The sequence below is a fragment of the Bos taurus genome, chromosome 11, assembly GCF_002263795.3.
Source record: "Bos taurus isolate L1 Dominette 01449 registration number 42190680 breed Hereford chromosome 11, ARS-UCD2.0, whole genome shotgun sequence".
Classification (NCBI taxonomy): Eukaryota; Metazoa; Chordata; class Mammalia; order Artiodactyla; family Bovidae; genus Bos; species Bos taurus.
In genome coordinates, this window is record NC_037338.1 from 4,394,843 (window position 1) to 4,414,784 (window position 19,942).

The 19,942-nt window shown below is 44.1% G+C and overlaps 1 protein-coding gene and 1 long non-coding RNA gene across 2 annotated transcripts; both read right to left on the reverse strand.

Moving 5' to 3' along the window:
* On the reverse strand, window positions 1-4,998 carry LYG1 (lysozyme g1). The gene is given in 6 exon segments (XM_024999717.2): window positions 1-627; window positions 820-951; window positions 1,499-1,513; window positions 3,501-3,665; window positions 4,539-4,700; window positions 4,833-4,998. Coding segments are annotated over 6 exon segments (819 nt in total). The 3' UTR covers window positions 1-448.
* Window positions 4,999-5,903: 905 nt separating this feature from the next.
* On the reverse strand, window positions 5,904-17,737 carry LOC112448740 (uncharacterized). The gene is made up of 3 exons (XR_003037082.2): window positions 17,403-17,737; window positions 9,453-9,519; window positions 5,904-8,989 (listed from the first exon to the last, which is right to left on the reverse strand). It is a non-coding gene; the product is annotated as an uncharacterized lncRNA (long non-coding RNA).
* Between the last annotated feature and the right edge of the window lie 2,205 nt (window positions 17,738-19,942).

Consider the following 19,942-nt stretch of genomic DNA (forward strand, 5'->3'; position numbering starts at 1 on the left):
CAATGCAAGCCAATGAGGTACAGGAAGCATTTCATGGAAATCCACATCACAACTCATGCATATACACATGTATATGTGTGCATATATGCTCAGTCACGTGCAACTCCTTGCAACCCCATGGACCGTAGCCTGCCAGGCTCCTCTGTCCATGAGAATTCCCAGACAAGAATACTAGAGTGGATTGCCATTTCCTTCTCCAGGGGATCTTCCCAACCCAAGGACCAAACCCATGTCTGCTGTGTCTTGGCAGGAGATTCTTGGCAGGTAGATTCTTTCCCACTGAGCCACCTGGGAAGCCCAATAAAAATACCTTTAAAGAGACACAGCCCTTTATTTACACACACATCAGACCACAAAATGCAGGTAATAATTCTTTAATGTGACTCACGTTATTTTGGTGACATTCAGGCAAACTCAGATTCACAGTTATTGGCCTCATTGGCTACTTTTATTTGTGTAACGGCTGAGTCTGGCTACATGATAGGGATCTTGGGTTTGAGCTGAAGTTTTCGAAGCCTTGTCTCTTGAAGTACTTGGCTTGTGCAAGGACATCGTTGCAGAAGTCACAGCTCAGGTCCTGGCTGCTTTGGATGTAGCCAGGACCTCCCGTGTAGGCACAGAGTCCACCTAGAATTTGTGACGGTGGTTAATGCAGACCCCACAGCTCCTCACGTGGCAGGGTGCTCAGCAGTTAACTCAAATTCTCTTTCTGAGTTATTTTTCAGGAGGCAACTGGGGTTTGAGGGATTCGGATGCAACATATTACATTGCATTCCTGTTAATTTCACGCTGGGAAACCAACCCATGGGGAACACGCACCTCTCAGGTACTGGTCAGGGGTCTAGGTTGGGAACCTCCTCTGGGTTTCTTTGATTCTTACAGTCAGGACTTCAGTCAGTCAGGAAACCTGGGCCTCACTGATCCAGGATGTGGGACATAAAGACCAGGGTCCTGCAGGAAGAGGGGCAGTGGGTCTCACGGCTTCCTGGGATCAAGGCTATTTTTCATTTCCCTTCTTTTTCTCTCTTCCTCCTTTGGCAGAACCATTGCCACCTTCGATCTCCCCAAGGAGAAATAGTAAAGCTACAAGTCGGGGCAAGGGCCTCAGGGTAGTGGTGACGGACACAGCTGGAAACCAGAGGAGCCACAGTGTAGGGACCAGTCTGATGCCCTCCTCCCATGCTGCAAACAACTCCCCCCACCCCCAGCAGGTTAGAAAGGGGCTTTTCTATCTGTACTCGTAACTCTTCTTCCAGATATTTGAACGTCTGAAGCTATTTCTGACTTTTCTTAGACATCATGTGTGTCTCACCATACGCAGGAGAAATGTCTGACTCTGGGGAGTTATTTCTTCATCTTCAAAGGAGATGGCGCATCCTTTTCCCCAGGAATGAGATTTTAGAAAGAAGGCAGAACAGGGCAGGGGAAATGACGCAGGTGATAACATCACTAATGCTGTCCTCAGTCCCAGTTCTGCATTTTCCAGCTCTCAGGTGACTTTGCAGCAATGACTCTGTCCTTGCAAATCCACTTGCTAACTTGTAGAGGATGGATAACTTGTCTTCCCCGACTCCCTCCAACCCCTTCTGGGTGAGTCCCCAGATCAAAAGAAGATAAAGTATTTGAAAGGACCTTTAAACTGTCAAGTATCACATACTTTGGGTAGCCTGTTTAAAGGTTGTTGAGGAATATGTTTTCCTGAAAGCTTAAATTATGACTGCAATACTTAAAGGTTTCTCAACAACTAAAACAATAATGTGAAATACAGAGGAAAAAGCCTCATTGTCATTTTTGCCATCCCAGTTCCCCCAGCACAGAGTTAATTTAACAGTGGAATTCAACAATTCCCTGAAAGGTTCTATCTGGTTGTAAGTGATACTGGTCAGAATTAGCACAAAAATGAAATCGATCTTCACAACTAAGAATTGTGTAGACAGAAGACAAGGGAAAGACAAATTCAATATTTGTTGAGAATCCACCAAATATCAACTACTTTTTCACATTGTTTCATTGAATCCTCATAATGATTCTCTGAGATTGCATTTTGTCTATGAGGAAACTGAGATCCAGGGGGAGTAAGTGATTTATCCAAGGTCACATGGTTACAACACAACAGAGCAAGAACTCAGTCTGTGGTCTCTCTCGTGCACCATCACCTTATTGGAAATCCAGAATAGGGTATGGTTGAAGAAACTATGGTTCTAAGCAAGGCAGAAGTGCTGGTCCCATCTCTCAGGCAGGGCTGGGCTCTTCCAGCTCCAGGGAGCACCTTTCACTCTGTATTCTGTGAAACTGTGATCCAGGGAAGCCATCAGCAACTATACATGTGAAGGAAATAAAAAGAGGGGAGGACTTCCCTGGTGATCTTGTTGTTCAGTCACTAAGTCATATCTTTGTGACCCCATAGAGCAGCACGCCAGGCTTTCTTCTCCTTCACCATGTCCCAGAGCTTGCTCAAACTCATGTCCATTGAGTCAGTGATACCATCCAACCATTTCATCCTCTGCCGCCCCCTTTGCCTCTTCTCAGTCTTTCCCAGCATCAGTCTTTCCCAATGAGTTGGCTCTTCGAATTAGGTGGCCAAAGTATTGGAGCTCCAGCTTCAGCATCAGTCCTTCCAATGAATGTGTGTATTAGTCGCTCGTTCGTGTCTGACTCTTTGCAGTCCCATGGACTGTAGCCCACCAGGCTCCTCTGTCCATGGAATTCTCCAGGGAAGAATACTGGAGCGTGTTGCCATTTCCTTCTCCAGGGAATCTTCCTGATCGAGGGATTGAACCCAGGTCTCCTGCATTGCAGGCAGAGTCTTTAACATCTGAGCTACAGGAAAGTCCCATTGAATATTCAGGGTTAATTTCCTTTAGGAATGACTGGTTTGATCTCCTTGCTATCCAAGGGACTCTCAAGAGTCTTCTCCAGAACCACAGTTTGAAAGCATCAATTCTTTGGCTTTCTGCATTCTTTATGGTCCAACTCTTACATTCATCCGTGACTACTGGAAAAACCGTAGCTTTGACTATACAGACCTTTGTCAGTAAAGTGATGCCTCTGTTTTTTAATATGCCATCTAGGTTTGTCATAGCTTTTCTTTCAGGGAGCAAGCATCTTTTAATTTCATGGCTACAGTCACCATCTGCATTGATTTTGCAGCCCAAGGGAATAAAGTCTGTCACTGTTTCCATTGTTTCCCCATCTATTTGCCATGAAGTGATGGGACCAGATACCATGATCTTAGTTTTTTGAATGTTGAATTTTTTGAACGTTGAATTCCCTGGTGATCCAGTGGCTAAGATGCCATGCTCCCAACGCAAGGAACCCAGATTCAATCTCTGGTCAGGGAACTTGATCCCACATGCTGCAACTAAGACCCAGCACAGCCATATAAATAAATATTTTCTTTAAAAATTAACAAATGTGAAGGAACCCCTTGGGTTGTAAGAAGTGACATATGAGATATCATGACTGATGGCAGGTTACCTGTACCACCCTGACTCCATCACCCACATCGTCCACATTGGCCAGGATGTTGCTGCCATGAGACTGCCTGGACAAGACACCAGCGATCACAGCAGGGTCCAGGCAGTACTTCTGGCCAACAGTACGTATGATATATCTCAGGAGGGACGGCATGTCAATTTCAGCCAGACTTTCAGAAGCACGAACTCCTACAGCAAACATAGAAGGAAGGAGGCATGTTGAGGTGACTTGTGCTGAAACAGGAACTCAAGAGGAGAGAGAAAATACACTCCAGGGACCCAGGCAGTGGTCTAGGACTGAGAAGTCCAAGTTTGGGTCTGAAATCCCTGATGGCCATTCCTAGACCTGAGATTGTAATTCTCTTCCTTTGAACTTGAGTCACTATGCCCAGAGAAGTGGCCTTTGTGCTCCTCAGCTGGGCTCTCAGGGGCTGCTCTGGCCCACCTGGGAAATTCCACAGGCACCATTGGCCCCTAAGCATCCCAGAGGGCCCAGGAAAACCAGCTCCCATACACACAGAATGTGAGAGAGAAGTTCTCCCAACCCTTCAAGGAGTCCTCGGAGAGTTTCCCTGACAGGTACGCTCACTCCTGCCCACTTTTCTACCCTAAAATGACACCCAGAAAGCATGTGAGCTTAAACTTTTAAGAAATAATGAGAAATGACAAAAGAAGATCTATACTAGTTTACCGGCTAGTCTATTTTACTGGTTTCACAAGCACTCTCATCCACCTTACAGTAGGTGCTATACTTCCAGGGGACACTCACGAGAACTGAGTGACTTGCTGAAGCCCCAGAACCAAGACACTCAGACAAGCTCTGTGGACCCCACATCTAGTACCCTCTTCACCACTCCGGCAGGCGGGGCTGTGGGAGGCAGCAGAGACCTGAAGGATATGCCGAAAGGATCAGCACTGTGGGAAAGGACAGAGAGGCGTAGGGTGGCCTCCTGAGGGAAGCATCAGAGCCCTGTGGAAGACACCCTTGCTGAAAGGAGTCACCTTCTGAGAGAAAGAGGAAGAAGAGGAGGAAGGCAGGGTGGACACAAAGATGATGAATACTGCAGAGGCTCAGGCCTTGACGCCTTCCGATGCCACAAGACGCCCCAGGGGTGTGGAGGGCCCAGATGTCTCCACAGCATCCCCAACTGCTGCTTTCCGATGAAGCTACAAATGGAGCAAGCGCCAGTCTGAGACACTGGACTAGGAGTTCTAATCCTACTTCTGTCCATTACGAAGTGATATTAACAAAAATAACCGAACAAAAATCAGTGATAGTGGAAATCACGCAGCCATGGAAAGCATTCTGAAATTTACAGTATGGCGACTAAGTGATTACAGAAACTAGTGTCTCACCTCTTCTCCCATGGACTTGAGGAACAGTTGGAGTTATAAGCCTCACACACCTCTGGAGCTGAACAGTGCTGCTGGGTGGGTATCTTGGAATCAGAGCAGAGATCCTGCGTTCCCATAAGCTAGGCCTCATCTTGTGTCTTAGGTGAGCCCTCAGCTTCTCCCTCATACTCCTAACTCTGTAGTCTGGGGAGATACTTGTGCTTGCTCTGGAGAAACACACAGTGTGAAGCCTGATCTCCCTGAGAGCTCAACCCAGAGTCAAAGTGAAGGCACAGCTGGCAAACTGGACTCCAAGTTGGCTTCCCCTGCTCTAGGGCACACTTCTAGGTGGGAGCCTAAGACAGAAAAGAGGGGAGGATTCATTGTGAGGTCCAGGACCAGGTCTCTGCAGCAGGCTTCCTCTTCCTTCTTCTTCCCTTTCCTCTCTTTGCCCTTCCGTCTCTAACTCCCATTCTAGTCACTGAAGGGGCAAGCATTCCCTAGAATTTATAGTTCATATCAGGAGGGCACATGAGCCAGCAACAAGTTACCTACAGAGAGCAGGAGACTGCCTCTTGACAGAATCATCTCACTGCTATCAGCTTGTAAGGACCTCGCATTAGATTACTCTTTTTTATTTATTTCGTCTTTGACTAAATTGGATTATGTCATCAAATCTTCATGATATGCAGGTTTTGGGAAGTATATCTGTTGCACATCATCGTCTATGTACTGTAGGTTTGTGTGCTAAGTCACTCAGTCATGTAGTCAGGCCTGTAGCCTGCCAGGCTCCTCTGTCCATGGGATTCTCCAGGCAAGAACACTGGGGTGGCTTGATCTTCCTCCAGGGGATCTTCCCAACCCAGGGATTGAACCTGTGTCTCTTACGTCTCCTGCATTGGCTGACGGGTTCTTTACCACTAGCACCACCTGGGAAACCCATTGTAGGTTTATGTAAATGCATTTTAAAGCTCTGTTTTCTTATTAAGAACTTCATGGGGTTGACATATGAAAATACAGGTATTTTAGAATAAATACTACTTTAAAAACTTTCAATGAGCAACCTAAGAGAAATGAGGAAATGAAGTGACTTGATGTTTTATGAGTGTACTAAAAATTAAATAAGCCAACATTGTCTTGTTTATTTTTTAATCAGTGCACTTTTATCTTTATAATTGGTGACAAATACCCTTAATAGTAGTTGGTTGTGCTACTCATTATTCTTTGCCCTGTAGCCTCTTCCTAGTCACATTATATGATACGCTCCCCAAAGTTCCTTTTGTTTCTCTTGTAACAGTCTTTATTTTAAAGTCTATTTTGTCTGATGTGAATATTGCCACTCCAGCTTTCTTTTGATTTTCATTTTCGTGGAATACCTTTTTTCATCCTCTCAGTTTCAGTCTGTATGTTTTCCTAGATCTGAAGCGAATCACTTGTAGATAACATCTGTATGGATCTTGTGTTTGTATTCATTCACCCAGTCTGTGTCTTTCGGTTGGAGCGTTTAATCTATTTATGTTAAAGGTAATTATCAATACGTAGGGCTTCTCTGGTGGCTCAGTGATAAAATAATCCACCTGCAATGCAGGAGATGTGTGTCTGTGGGTTCGACCCTGGGTCAGGAAGATCCCCTGGAGAAGGAAATGGTGACTCACTCCAGTATTCTTGCCTGGAGAATCCCATGGACAGAAGAGCCTGGCAGGCTGCAGTCGATGGGGTTGCAAGAGTTGGACACGACTTAGCTACTGAACCACCACCACCACCATGTTCTTACTACCATTTTGTTAATTGTTTTGGATTTGTTTCTGTAGCTCCTTTTTGTTCCCTTCCTCTTTTGTTCTCTTCTACTGTGATGTTATGTTTAGATCCCTTTTTCTTTTGTGTGTGCGTACCTACTGTGGATTCTTAGTTTGCAGTTACCATGAGATTTCGATATAGCAGTATATAAACAAGATTGTTTTAAGTTGCTGTCTTCTAATTTCAGATGCATTTCCAACATCCTGCATACGTGCACTCCTTTTCTCACACTTGCTGGTTCTGATATCATATTTGTGTACAGGTGATTTCCTACCTTTACTGTGTGTTTGCCTTTACAGGTGAGCTTTTCTATTTGTAATTTGTTTTTCTAGTTGTGGCCTTCTCTTCTCCACCTAGAGAAGTTCTTTTAGGATTTGTTGCAAAGCTGGTCTGATGGTGCCAAATTCTCTTGTCTGTAAAGCTTTTGATTTCTTAGTTTGATCTGAATGAGAGCCTTGCTGGGTAGAGTATTCTTGGTTGTAGTTTCTTCCCTTTCATCACTTTAAATATATCATGCCTTTCTAGCCTGCAGAGTTTCTGCTGAGAAATCAGCTGATAATCTTATGTAAGTTCCCTTGTACATTATTACTATTCCCTTGTTGCTTTTAGTATTTTTTCTTTGTCTTTAATTTTTGTCAGTTTGATTACTGTATGTCAGCAGCATATTCCTCCATAGACTCTGCTATTGCTGGACTTGGGTTACTGCTTCCTTTCCCATGTTAGGAAAGTTTTCAGCTATTGTCTCTTTAAATATTTTCTCAGGTCCTTTCTCTTGCTCTCTCTTCTCTTTTTAGGACCCCAATAATGTGAATGTTGGTGCATTAAATGTTTTCACAGAGATCTCTTAGACAGTTCTCATTTCTTTTCATTCTTTTTTCTTTATTCTGTTCTGCAGTGGTGATTTCCACCATTCTGCCTTCCAGCTCATTTATCTCTTCTTCTGCCTCAGTTATTCTGCTATTGATTCCTTCTAGTGTATTTTTCATTTCAGTTATTGCACTGTTCACCTCTGTTCGCTCTTTATTTCTTCTAGGTCTCTATTAAATATTTCTTGTATCTTCTTGATCTGTGCCTCCATTGTTTTTCTAAGGTCTTAGGTCATCTTTCTTATCATTACTGTGAATTACTTTTCAGGTAGATTGCCTCTTTCCACTCACTCTACTTCAGTTGTTCTCCTGGGGCTTTGTCTTGTTCCTTCGTCTGGAACATACTCCTCTGCTCTCTGATTTTGTCTAACTTTCTGTGATCGCGGTTTCTGATGTGTGGGCTGCAGGAATGTAGTTCCTGTCGTCTGCCCCCTGGTGGATGAGGCTAAGAGGCTTGTGCAGGCTTCCTGGTGGGAGGGACGGGAACCTGCCCACTGGTGGGTGGAATTGGGTCTTGTCTTTCTGGTGGTGGACAGGGATGTGTCAGAGAGTATAGTTTGTCGGACAGCTGTGTGCTCAGGACAACTTTAAGCAGCCTGTCTGCTGATGCGTGGAGCTGTGTTCCCACTCTGTTGGTTGTTTGGCTTGAGACATCCCAGAATTGGAGCCGACCACCTGTTGGGTGGGGCCAGGTCCAAGAGGGCTCATACCAAGGACTGCGGCCACCAGTGTCCTTGTCTTCATAGTGAGCCGCTCCCCCTACCTCCACAGGCGACCATCCAGCATTAGCAGGTGAGTCTGACCCCATCTCTGATGAGGTCACTGCATTTTACCCCGATGCCTGGTGTGCACGAGACCTTATGTACCCCCTCCAAGAGTGGAGTTTCAGTTTTCCCCAGTCCTATGGAATTCCTGCAATCAAACCCCACTGACCTTCAAAGGCAAATTCACCGGGGGTTCCTCCTCCCATTGCCAGACTCCCAAGCTGGGGACCCTGACATGGGCTCAGAATTTTCATTCCGGGTGAGAGAACTTTGGTGGCATGATTCTTTTCCAGTTTGTGGGTCACCCACCTGGCGTGTATGGGATTTGATTTTATCAGATTATGCCCCCCACCATCTCACTGTGGCTCCTTCTTTGTCTTTGGATGTAGGATAGCTTTTTTGATAGGTTCTAGCATTTTCTGTTGATGCCTGCTCACCAATTAGTTGTGATTTTGGTGTTTCCATAAGAAGAGGCGAGCTCACATCCTTCTATTCCACCATCTGTCTCCTCTTCCCTAGTTTCTTATAGTCCCAAAATTCCTTGTAAAATTTTTTTTTCAAATTTCTTGAATTGGTGGGTCAAGAAAGAAAGGAATAAATGTAAAGCTGGCCCCATTTGAGAAATTTTTAAATTTCAGGTCTAGGGAAAAAAAAAATGCGTCTCTTAAGACACTATGCTTCCTCTTTTTCTTTGTCAAAAAACATGACCTTTTCCTCTTTGCCCCAGTTGCAAGGAACCTTAGGACCAAATCTGAAATTCAAGCATAGCAACAATGTCAGCCTCCGTGGTTAACTGAATCACATCTCCTTGATCCCCAAAATGCTCGTTTTCTATTGAATTACATTAGTTTTACAGTGATAAATCACCTTAATCCTTCTGTAGAAATATATGGCCTATTAATAAATTCAATAAGTACTTTCGGTGAAAGAATTTTTATAGAGGAACAGTGAGCATTGTTCAATGGTATAGATTTAAAGTCTGGCCTCAAGCAATGCTGCTGTAGGCCCACCCCTCGTTCTGGAGAACTCCCTTCTTTTGTGAGGCATCTGGGAAGAGAGTGTGGATGGCTCACCAACCCCAGGATTTGTTGAACAGCTTGGGGGAAAAATGCAGATTTTTTTCGACTGCAGTTTTAAGTATCAGAAATACCACTGTATTCCCATGCTTATCTTTCCCATCTCCAAGGTCATCTGGGAAAATGAAGCACACTCACCTGTAAGGACAAGGAGGCCCAGAAGCAGCCACAGCACAGACAAATCAGTGACTTGGCACCACAGATCCTGAAATGATTTTTAAATAGAAAATAGCTTGAAGATGTGAAATATCAATTGTCATCATCACACTATGTACTGTTTCTATGGAAAGGTGTGAAAAGAATGAAGTGTCCCTTCAGACCATGTCCCTATGTCTGAATAAGAAAATTAATTATTGGAATCAGAATGAAATAAGTTGAACTGGGACATGTGCTCCATCTGTGCTTTTAATTAAAAGTTATGAGACTCCTGCTCAGCCTACAGAGACTCAACAGACTGTCAAGCTACAGAATACTGATTCTTTCAAGAAACCAAGAAACTCTGGTTCTCAACATGGAGAAACATGGTGACCTGACTACAGATCTTGAAAAGGAAGTTTCTGATGTTTGTGCCTTATCCTAGTAGCCTCCTCATTTCAAAATATAATTACCAAAAGGAGAGTTTTATATTAGTATTTCACTTACTTGGGGTCTTTTTCCTTTAGGTTAGAGGAAAGGTTACACTTTCCTCAGTGCCTTGCTGTAGTCTTTGCTATAAGAAGGATCTGACTGTTCATTGCAGCACTATTTAGGATAACTAGGACATGGAAGCAACCTAGATATCCATCGACAGATGGATGGATAAAGATGTGGTACATATACACAATGCAATCTTACTGAGCTATAAAAAGGAATGCATTTGAGTCAGTTCTGATGAGGTGGATGAACCTAGAGCCTATTATACAGAGTGAAGTCAGAAAGAGAAAAACAATATTTTATGTTAATGCACATATGTGGAGTCTAGAAAGATAGTACTGATGATCCTACTTTCAGGGCAGCAAAGGAGACACAGACATAAAGAACAGACTTGGAAACAGTGGGAGAAGGAGAGGGTGGAATGATCTGAGAGAATGGCATTTTACATATGCATTACCATATGTAAAATAGATAGCCAGTGGGAATTTGCTGTATGATTCAGGGAACCCAGAACCAGTGCTCTGTAACAACCTAGAGGGGTGGGATGGAGAGGAAGGTGGGAGGGATGTTCAAGAGGGAAGAGCATATGTATACCTATGGCTGATTCGTGTTGATGTATGGCATAAGCCATGATAATATTGTAAAGTAATTATCCTCTAATTAAAAAAGAAAAACAAAGAAGGAGCTGGAAGACATTCCCACTCCTCTAAGCCCATAGCCTGGGCATCTCAGACCCTTTTGGTCACCTTGAGTCATGTTCCTTGTTCTCCGTCTGCCTAGGCAAGAACAGACCTGGGCCAGAGCCTGGGGATACCAATAAACAGGCTATTTCCGCCAGCAAGGTTAAACCCCTGTGAAGTCAGGTCATGATCAAGGTCCGGGATTGAACTCAGAGTGGGCTCGGCAGACAAGAGATCAGACAACTGGTCACCATCGACCAGTTGCTCTCAAGTTCATTCTCATCCCAATCATTATTCTAATCATCTTCCTCATGTATAAAGAGCCCTGGTTCCCCTAGTAGCTACTAAATGAATTCACAAATGCCACCCAGGACAACTTGCTGGTGACCCCAGGGAATGCCTGAAGAGCCAGCCACCTGCCCCAAAGCCTCCACCTTCCACCAACCCCTCCCACTGCAAGCTCCTCCCAGCATCTCCTTTGGTCAGCTGAGCTTGGCTACCATCATTTTGAATTATTACTATCATTACTAGTAGACTGTGAGTATAAATATGTACTCAGCAATTTTGTAATGCTCTTTTCATCTTTTTTGTTTGAAAGTTAGTCTTTTGGGCAGTTCCTTCTAAACACCCAGGAAGAGAATATGTCCCAAGATGAAGAAGAGGTATTAAGAAAGTTATTTGAACAAACAAAAAGCCATGCTTTTCATGTTTCTTCCCTACAATATCAAGATGGTCTATTTGATTTCCCTTAGTTGAGCAGAAAATGTCGTGCTGAGTCCAAAACACCAGAAAGATACAGGAACTTGGAATCGTAGCTGTGTCTGCAGGAACTCTCAGATTCAGTCACCTAACAGGAATCAGCCACTGAGCCCCCAGCACTGAATGAAAGAGGACACTCCAGCCCAGGAAAAAGAATAAAGAGCCATGTAGGTGCAGGACAAGCTCATAGTTTCACGAAAGTGTGTCTTTCTGGGCTTCTCACGGCTTTCTGGAAAGGACCCGTCAGAAAAAAACACTGCTTGCATCCAGTTGCTAAAGCCTGAGTATTTTACTCTTTTTACTGCTTTTCCAAGGAGCACAGATACTTCTTCTTGGAAACCAAAGTAGAAGAACTTAGCTTTTATTGCAGTATGAAAGCTTGTCTCATTTCCCAATCACGGAACTAAATGTCTTTGTTGAGTACTCTCTTGAATGCAAAGAGACTATGTAAACACACATGCCAATGACTTAGGAACACAGAGTCACTTTCTTCTTTTTTTGTTCCAATTATATCAGGAAGGAGCAAGAAGTGACAATGAGATGTCAGCACAGGATAGTGAAGCAACCCAAGCTCTGTGACCCAACTTTCCAGGTGCCAAAAAGTAGTCTATGCTCAGAAAAGAGTGTTGAGGCATCACTGGAGTGTATGTGAGGACTGTCCACAGGTCGCCCAGCACTGATCTGGTCACACCCTGTGGCTTCCACCACTTGGAACCACTATCAAAGTGTCAGGTCATTTGTGATGCCAAGCATGGCAACCCTCTTCTCCCTTCCTGAAAGCAAAACAGTGACAGACAGCATGAGGGTGTCAAACTGGGGAGTGCCCTGGAAACTGACAACCTCAACACCCCTGGGGGTCAGGTTAGGTCCTGTGGCCTTCCCTCACCCTCCCTCCACTGAGCACTTTGTAATTCTTAAAGCAGGTTTAGATCTGTAAGGCATCATAGACCATTTCCTCCTCAGTTAAACAATGTTTCTTGAAAAAGTGGAAATAAAGGTCTTTGCACTTCTCTCACCAGAGAGCCCTCATCTATTTTCCACAAATGTTCTCCCAGATTTTCCCCATAAATCTTGAACACAGGCATCCCAGGTCTTTGGGGCCTTCCAACCTGCCTGGAAAAGGTGCCATGTTAACATTCTAAGGTGCTGGGAGATGGAGGTGGCCCTGCCCCATTGTGCCCCACCCCATTGGTCCTGGAGGGATTGAGAACTTCTCTATACACCCTGGCCCTGGCTTTAATGCTGAGTCGGGTCTCTTGCTTACTGACAGGCCTTTCTACCGATAGCAGCATCATGTCTTACCATCTCCTCTTTCCCTCCCTCCTCGCACACTCCCTCACATTTCCCACAGACTGCTATGCACCAACAGGCCTTAAAATTAAGATAACAGCAATGACAGTCACACATAGAGAATGTTTCTGCCATTAGGACCACGTTTTCTCAAGTCAAACATAAGCCGCTTTCTAAGCTCATTTTTTGCAGAGTTGCATTTTGGCATGCTCTGTGAAAATATGTATTTAGTGAATTTGGACTGGTGAGCAAGGAACCAGCCTGGAAGGCTCAAGCTCTTTTCACTCTCTGCAGGCAAATCCTTTCCTGGTCGATAGAAATCTAGGAGGGAGTTCTTTCTCTCCCTTTGGCCCTCGTGCCTGCTTTCCTCATTTTCCCTATCTGGGATTTCCAGAGTTGAGAACTCTAGGAAGTTTCTCTCCCAGTGCTGAGGATTGTCCCAGGAATATCCCATGCTAGTTTTTTTTTTTTTTTTTTTCGCTACACCACGCAGCGTGCAGGATCTTAGTTCCCCACCCAGGGGTTGAATCCACTTCCCCTGCAGTGGAAGCATGAAGTCTTAACCACTGGACCACCAGGGAAGTCTTAAGGAATATCCTATTCTGAACAACAATCAAGTCCAATAGATTGTGGTCTCTCTTCCACCCAAGACTCTTCAAGCCTGTCCAGTCTTTGACTCTTGGACATTGCCAAGTTTATGGTGTTAGACTTGTTGGCCTTCGATCTTTCACAGCCTCCAGAGAAGACAGGAGTTTGTTAAAGCAGCCTCACTTAAGGTGGGTGGGGTTACATCTGGAAAAATACAAACAGCTCTGTCTTTTGGCTTTGAATCCACAAAAGAAGACATCCCACTTGGCCCACCACAGTTCCTGTTAAATGCACACATTTTTCTGCTCTCCATTTTTTTCTCTTGCCCATGGTCCCTTCCCTGGTGGCTCAGCAGCAAAGAATCCACCTGCCAATACGGGAGATGCAGGTTTGGTCTCTGGTCTGGAAAGATCCCCTGGAGTAGGAAATGCCACCCAACTCCAGTATTCTTGCCTGGGAGATCCTATGGACAGAAAATCCTGGTGGACTACAGTCCATGGGGTCGCAAAAGAGTTGGACAGAACTTAGCAACTAAACAACAACAAATCCAAAAGTAACTATTAATACATTTTTTAATTAAAAGAAACCTAAACATGTGTAAGTATTATTTAAAAAATCATTCTATCATCTATATAATCTTTTACAACTTGGGTTTTCCTTGCAAGATTCTTGAGTTTTCTCTGACTCCAGCTTTTCTTATTTACTTAGCAGCAGACTCACAATCATTATCAGTTTATCAGTTTTTCATACAAAATAGGCCTGAGCAGGGTTCCACCACTCACCTGTCTTCAGTGAGCTCTTGTTCCTAGAGCCCATCAGCCCATCTCCCCTTATATAGAGTCCCTGGCCTGCTTCCTTTTTCCAAAAGTGTTGACTTCATCCTCTTGGGAAGAGAGTTATGGCTAAGTCTTACAAATTATAGTAATCATCAAAATAACTATCAAGACTTTGAACTTATACAGGGCCTTTTATTCAGGAATGTTCTGACATTTGGTAAACATTAGTCAATTAGTTTCTGACCACACCTAAGAGGGCAGATCCTAGTTCTATTCACTTTGACACTTTCAGGTCCTACGTACGTGGGTGCTCAGTATGTCTGACTCTTTTGCGACCCTATGGACTTTGGCCCACCAGACTCCTCTGTCCATGGAATTCTGCAGGCAAGAATACTGGAGTGGGCTGCCTTTCCTTCTCCAGGGGACCTTCCTAACCCAGGGATCAAACCCATGCCTCCCATGTCTCCTGCATTGCAGGTGGATGCTTTACTGCTGAGCTATCGGGAAAGCCCCTTCAGATCCTATGCTTGTTTTTATTTTCACTAATTTCTAGGAATGGGGTCAGGTAAGAGAAGGAAGTAAGGAAGGAAAGAAGGAAGAAGGAAGAAAGGGAGGGAGGAATTGAATTGAATTTAGAGTATTAGAAACTCTTATTTTTGGTTTGTATTTTAGGCAACAAGAGCCACGCCTTAGGTTGAATGATGCTCTTTTGTACTCAGCTGATACCTACAATTTGTTCCCAAATGTCTACCCCAATAAATACTTCAAGAGGGTTTATATTAAGTTTCAAAGAAAGACTCTTTGCCCCAGATTGTGCAAAGGATGAATTTTATAATTAAAAGAGGGCGCCTCCTGCATCGCCATGCCCTATGCCCCATTTCTACTGAATGGCTTGATTGCCACCAAACAGCCCCACTGTTTGCTCTGCGCCTATGGACAAGCTCCTCCCGCTGGTGGAAACACCCCTGGGGACCGGATCGGTGTCTCCCTAGTCTACAATCCCAGCACCTAACAGCCTGCCCTGCACCTATGAGATGCTCGACCCACGGAATAAGTGGCTTGCCCTTTGGCTGACTTGCTGATAGTGTGTCTCCTCTGCATCCCCTGCCTTTTCTCCAGCCCCTGCTCTGCCACAACTGGAGTGTTGGCTCCATGAGAGCAGTGAGCTTGGCCACTTCATTCATGCTGCATCCTCAGGTTCCAGATCAGAGCCTGGCACACTGTGAGTGTGTGTTCGGTAAATACTTGCTGAATCAGTCAGTGCGGAAAGAGTTCCTTCCGTCTCACCCAGGCTCCAACCCCACATCCTATCTTGGGTTCCATTTTGCCTGGAGGATATTTCAGCCTGAAAACAACTTGAGAGCAAAGCCTGGGTCTTTTTTTCTGTATTGTCTAAATGGCACCTAAGAGGTATTTGGCAGATGTTGCTGGAATGAATAAAAGAACCAATGGATATTTATGACTTGGGGAAGTCACTGACTCTGTATCTATGACCCAGACTTTAGAGACTGGGATTTCCTGGTTCTCTCCCCAGGGCAGAGATGGTGAGGCTACAAGAGGCAGGGTCTTCTGACCAAGCATCCAGACCCAGAGACCAAGAGTTCCTGATTTTCACATTTGTGGAGAGGGTGTGAGAATGCTGATCTCCTCTCTGTTGTTGGCAGAGCTGGGATGAAAAGCAGGTAAATAGGGACTTCCCTAGTGATCCAGGGGTTAATACTTCACTTTCCAATGCAAGAAGTGAGATTTCAATCCTGATCAGGGAGCTGAGATCACACATACCTCGTGGCCAAAAAAAACAAAACATAGGACTGAAGCAATATTGTAATAAATTCAATAAAGACTTTAAAAATGGTCCACATCAAGAAAAAACTTTTTTGTAAAAAAGGAGATAAACAACATACCCTATTATAAACCATATCCCTACCAAGCCATGGAACCCTCTGTCTTTATTTTGTCTACAAAGGCCTAGCACACACCCATGGCAACTCAAATTCATTAGAATGCCCTGCGCTCATCTGTGAAGGCTTCATGTCCCCAGGGCCCATCGAACCCAGTACTGAAGGCGCATATCAGCGTCTTGGAAGGCTCTCCCCTGGTTCGCAGCCCGCATGTTGCCTGGCAACAGCTCCACGTAAATGATGCCCACTAATGCCCTCAGGCTTTGTTCAGTCTTCAGCAAGTCTCTATGGATGACCTTCCTTTCAAAGGCCTGGCAGACACCCCGTGGGGAAGCCGGGGGAAGTATTGAAAAAATAGCTTGTTGAACTTGCTCTTAAGTGAGATTAAATAGAAACAGCTCAAGATATTCCCTGCCACACTTCTGTAATTCTGACACCAATTCCAATGTATGTGTTTTGTTCTATTCAAGTAGTTTTGTGACACCAGCTGAGTCTTATAATTTAACTCAATTCTGATACTATCTACCTGGAAATCAGACCCCACAGATTAAGGTCTCAGTCCTACAAGACTGCCCTTGCTCCCACCTCCAACTTCAGAAGCCAGTTGTAAGTTCAGCTTGCACCTGGGCTTCTGACATATTGCTGTAGATCAGAGGTGCCAATGACTTCTCCTTGGGTTCCATTAATTTGCTAGAAGGGTCATAGAACTCAAGAATTTTTTACTTACAAGATCATCAGTTTGTTATAAAAGGTGTAACTCAGGAACAGCCCGATGGGTAAGATACCCTAAGACAAGGGGTGGGGAAGGGATGCAGAGCTCCCCTTGTGCTGGAAACACTCTCCCTGAACTCCACATGCTCACCAGCCCAGAAGCTCTCTGACTCCTCTCCTTCTGGGTTTCATTGCAGAGGCAGGATTGATTAAATCACTGGTTATTGGTGACTCAGTTCAATCTTTAGCCCCTCTCCCCTTGGTGGGATTGGAAGTTCCAATCCTCTGATCACTTGATTGATTCCCTGGCAACCAGCCCCCATCCTTGGGGTCTTTCATTAAAATAACAAAAGACAACTTTATGATTCTCATCACTGAGGAAATTCTAAGGGCTTTAAGCTTTAGGGGCTCTGTGTCCAGAAGGGGACAAATGGAGGGGCGGAGCTTGGAACCCAGGTTTAGGCTAAGGGCCAAACCTGTTTTGCCCTAGATGCTGCTCCAGGTGGCATTTTAAATATTTATGCTTATTTATTTGGCTGCACTGTGTCTTCGATCTTCAATCCTCATTGCAGCTTGCAAACTCAGTTTCGGCATGCAGGATCTAGTTCCCTGACCTGAGTCTTAGCCACTGGACCACAAGGGAAGTCCCCTGGCAGCCCTTCTTTCCCTCCCCTAAGGCTGGTCCCAGACACACGCCTGGGGAGCAGTCTCACAGAATGTACCCCATAATACTGGGTGTGGCGTACTCACTCTGTGGATAGGCTGAAGACGGCTCTCCTGTTTCCATATCCTGAAAGGATCTTTTTCGCTGTTTTAAGAACAAGAAAGAAGCTGATCTGATCTGATGTGCGTCTGTAGAATCTTTTTATTCATTTGAAGAGATCCCATGGTCATATAAACCTTGTTATCGCTCTTTCATGCATGCATGCATGCCCAGTCGCTTCAGTCGTGTCCGACTTTTGAGACCCCATGGACTGTAGCCTGTGAGGCTTCTCTGCCAGAGTCCAGCTCCAGCAGCCAGGGATTCAACCTGGCTGAAGGGGTGAGCGGTGTCAGCGACAGAAACTGAGGCAGCCTCTCATTTTACTTGGACTGCCTGTTTATTTCAAGCTTATGATTCTCTTTTATACTTTTACAAAAGCAGTAGGTCAGAGGTTTGATATTTTTAGTTCCCATGGACCCAGATTTATTTTTCTCCAGAAATCACTGTTGCCCCTCAAAAGGAGTTCCTTTCTCAGCGATTCTCTTATCTACTTTTTCTCATGTGTCCTTGTGAATACACTGTAACTCATGCTAGTGTCTGGGCTGCATACCACATTCCTCAGTTTAATTCTTATCTTTCTAAGTCCTGTTTGCCCCTAGTATCCTAAGCTCACTATTTCTTAGAAAGGGCTTCTACCTAATAATATCTCTAAAGTCCCTAATTTCTATAAGCTATAGTAGAATATGCTAACATTACAGCAATCCTTAAATCTTTAGCTTTGAACTATTTTAATTATTCTTAAGCCCTAAATTCAGCAAACTCCTTTGCCATAAACTTTCCTCACAAATGGGCGTCAGATAGCAATCCCTCCCATGGCCTCAAGCTGCGGCCTGTGTGCTCACCCTGGAGCACTTTTTTTTGTAAAAGTCCTTGAACAAATGTCAGTGATTAACTTTATGAATTACTCTTTGAGCACAGCTGCAGAAGGCTTTATGCCTTCTCATGCTCCTCTCAAAAACAATAAGCACCTTAATATTCTCTTCAGTCAACTCAGCCGAGGAAAGGGAAAAACAAGTCAGAATCACAAAGCCTAACTCCTTCATTCCGGGTCCGTGCCTGCGGAACAAAGGGAGGGGGTTTAGGGCCGTGCCTCTATTTTGTCAGTAATGCCTAACGCGGGTCCCGACACATGAGATTCTCCAGGCAAGAATACCAAAATGGGTTGTCATGCCCTCCTCCAGGGGATCTTCCTGACCCGGGGATTGAACCTGCATCTCCTGTGTCTCCTGAACTGCAGGCCGATTCTATACCACTGAGCCACTGGGGAAGCCTGTTCTTTAATCAAAACACCAGGAACAATAAAATCTATGCAACCTTTTTTTCATACCTTGAACACAGAATTTATGGATGATTTTTTTCTATTTCACAGTGTAGGATGCCGTCCTCAGAAAGAAAGGTCTACACTCTCATTTCAAAAGTCCATATCTTCCAGTTTTCAATGAAGTCAATGTGAAGGAAAGCTATGATTGAAATTTCAGTCTAAGAAAAATTTGACTACCAAAACTGTTGGATGGGAAAAGGTATCATGTCTAAATATGTTGCTGGTTGCTGCAAGGACAATTTGAAACCTAACTGCTTTTCTTGTCAGTAATTGCTGGCAGAAGAGAGGTATTTTGATCAATCTTGCTCACAAGAAGCCTCCTGCCAGCTCTGGGGTTCAGAGAATTGTCTTGTTCTTAGTAGTCAAGCCCCAGTTCATTGAGAGGTTCTTTCATGCTTGTTTTTCTCTGGGGGAAAATCTTCTATTTTGCAAGAGTACTTTTAAAATCTTTGGCTTGACACATCCCTAAATTATGAAGTCCCTTTGTGTGTTAAGAGCAATGATTTAATACCAGTTTACAAACATGTGAGTATCTATATAAATTCAGACATGTAAACACATCTTTTATTGGCTTTCCTCTTATACATAATAAAATCTCCAAGAAAAATACTTCTCAATTGTCAAAAACTTCCATTACGTGGACCAGAAAAATTTTTTTGCCTGAAAGCATTAGGGAGATTGCCTATGAATGAAGGCTGGACCTTTAATTTGTGCTGATTACTTCTAGTTTATATAAAGAAAGAGAATAATCTGGCATTTGAATTATGAACCTGACATAGGCACTTTCGTGCATTTTCTATTTATAGTCATATGATGCTTTTTCTCCAGTAAGGGTGTGTTAACAAAAAAAATACAAAAACAAGGCAAATAAAAAATGCCTAGGCTGGTTATAGAGAAAAGCAATTCCAGGAAGCAAGTAACAATGATATCCCTTTCAAAGTATTTCTGTCCATCCATTAAATGAGTATTTACTTAGTACCTGCAATGTGCCAACCACTGGGTTTATGCCAGGAATAAAATATTTAATAAGACACAGCCTCTGCCCTCAAGAAGTTCACTGCCATTTATTTACTGATGATTTTCTGACCTCTGTTGGGCTAAGGGGCTAAACTGCTGGCTCCTCCTGGAGCCAACATCCAGCCTTTCATGTACAGGTCATAAAACTCCACAGAATTTATTAGCCAGCCTATAACACACTGATGAAGT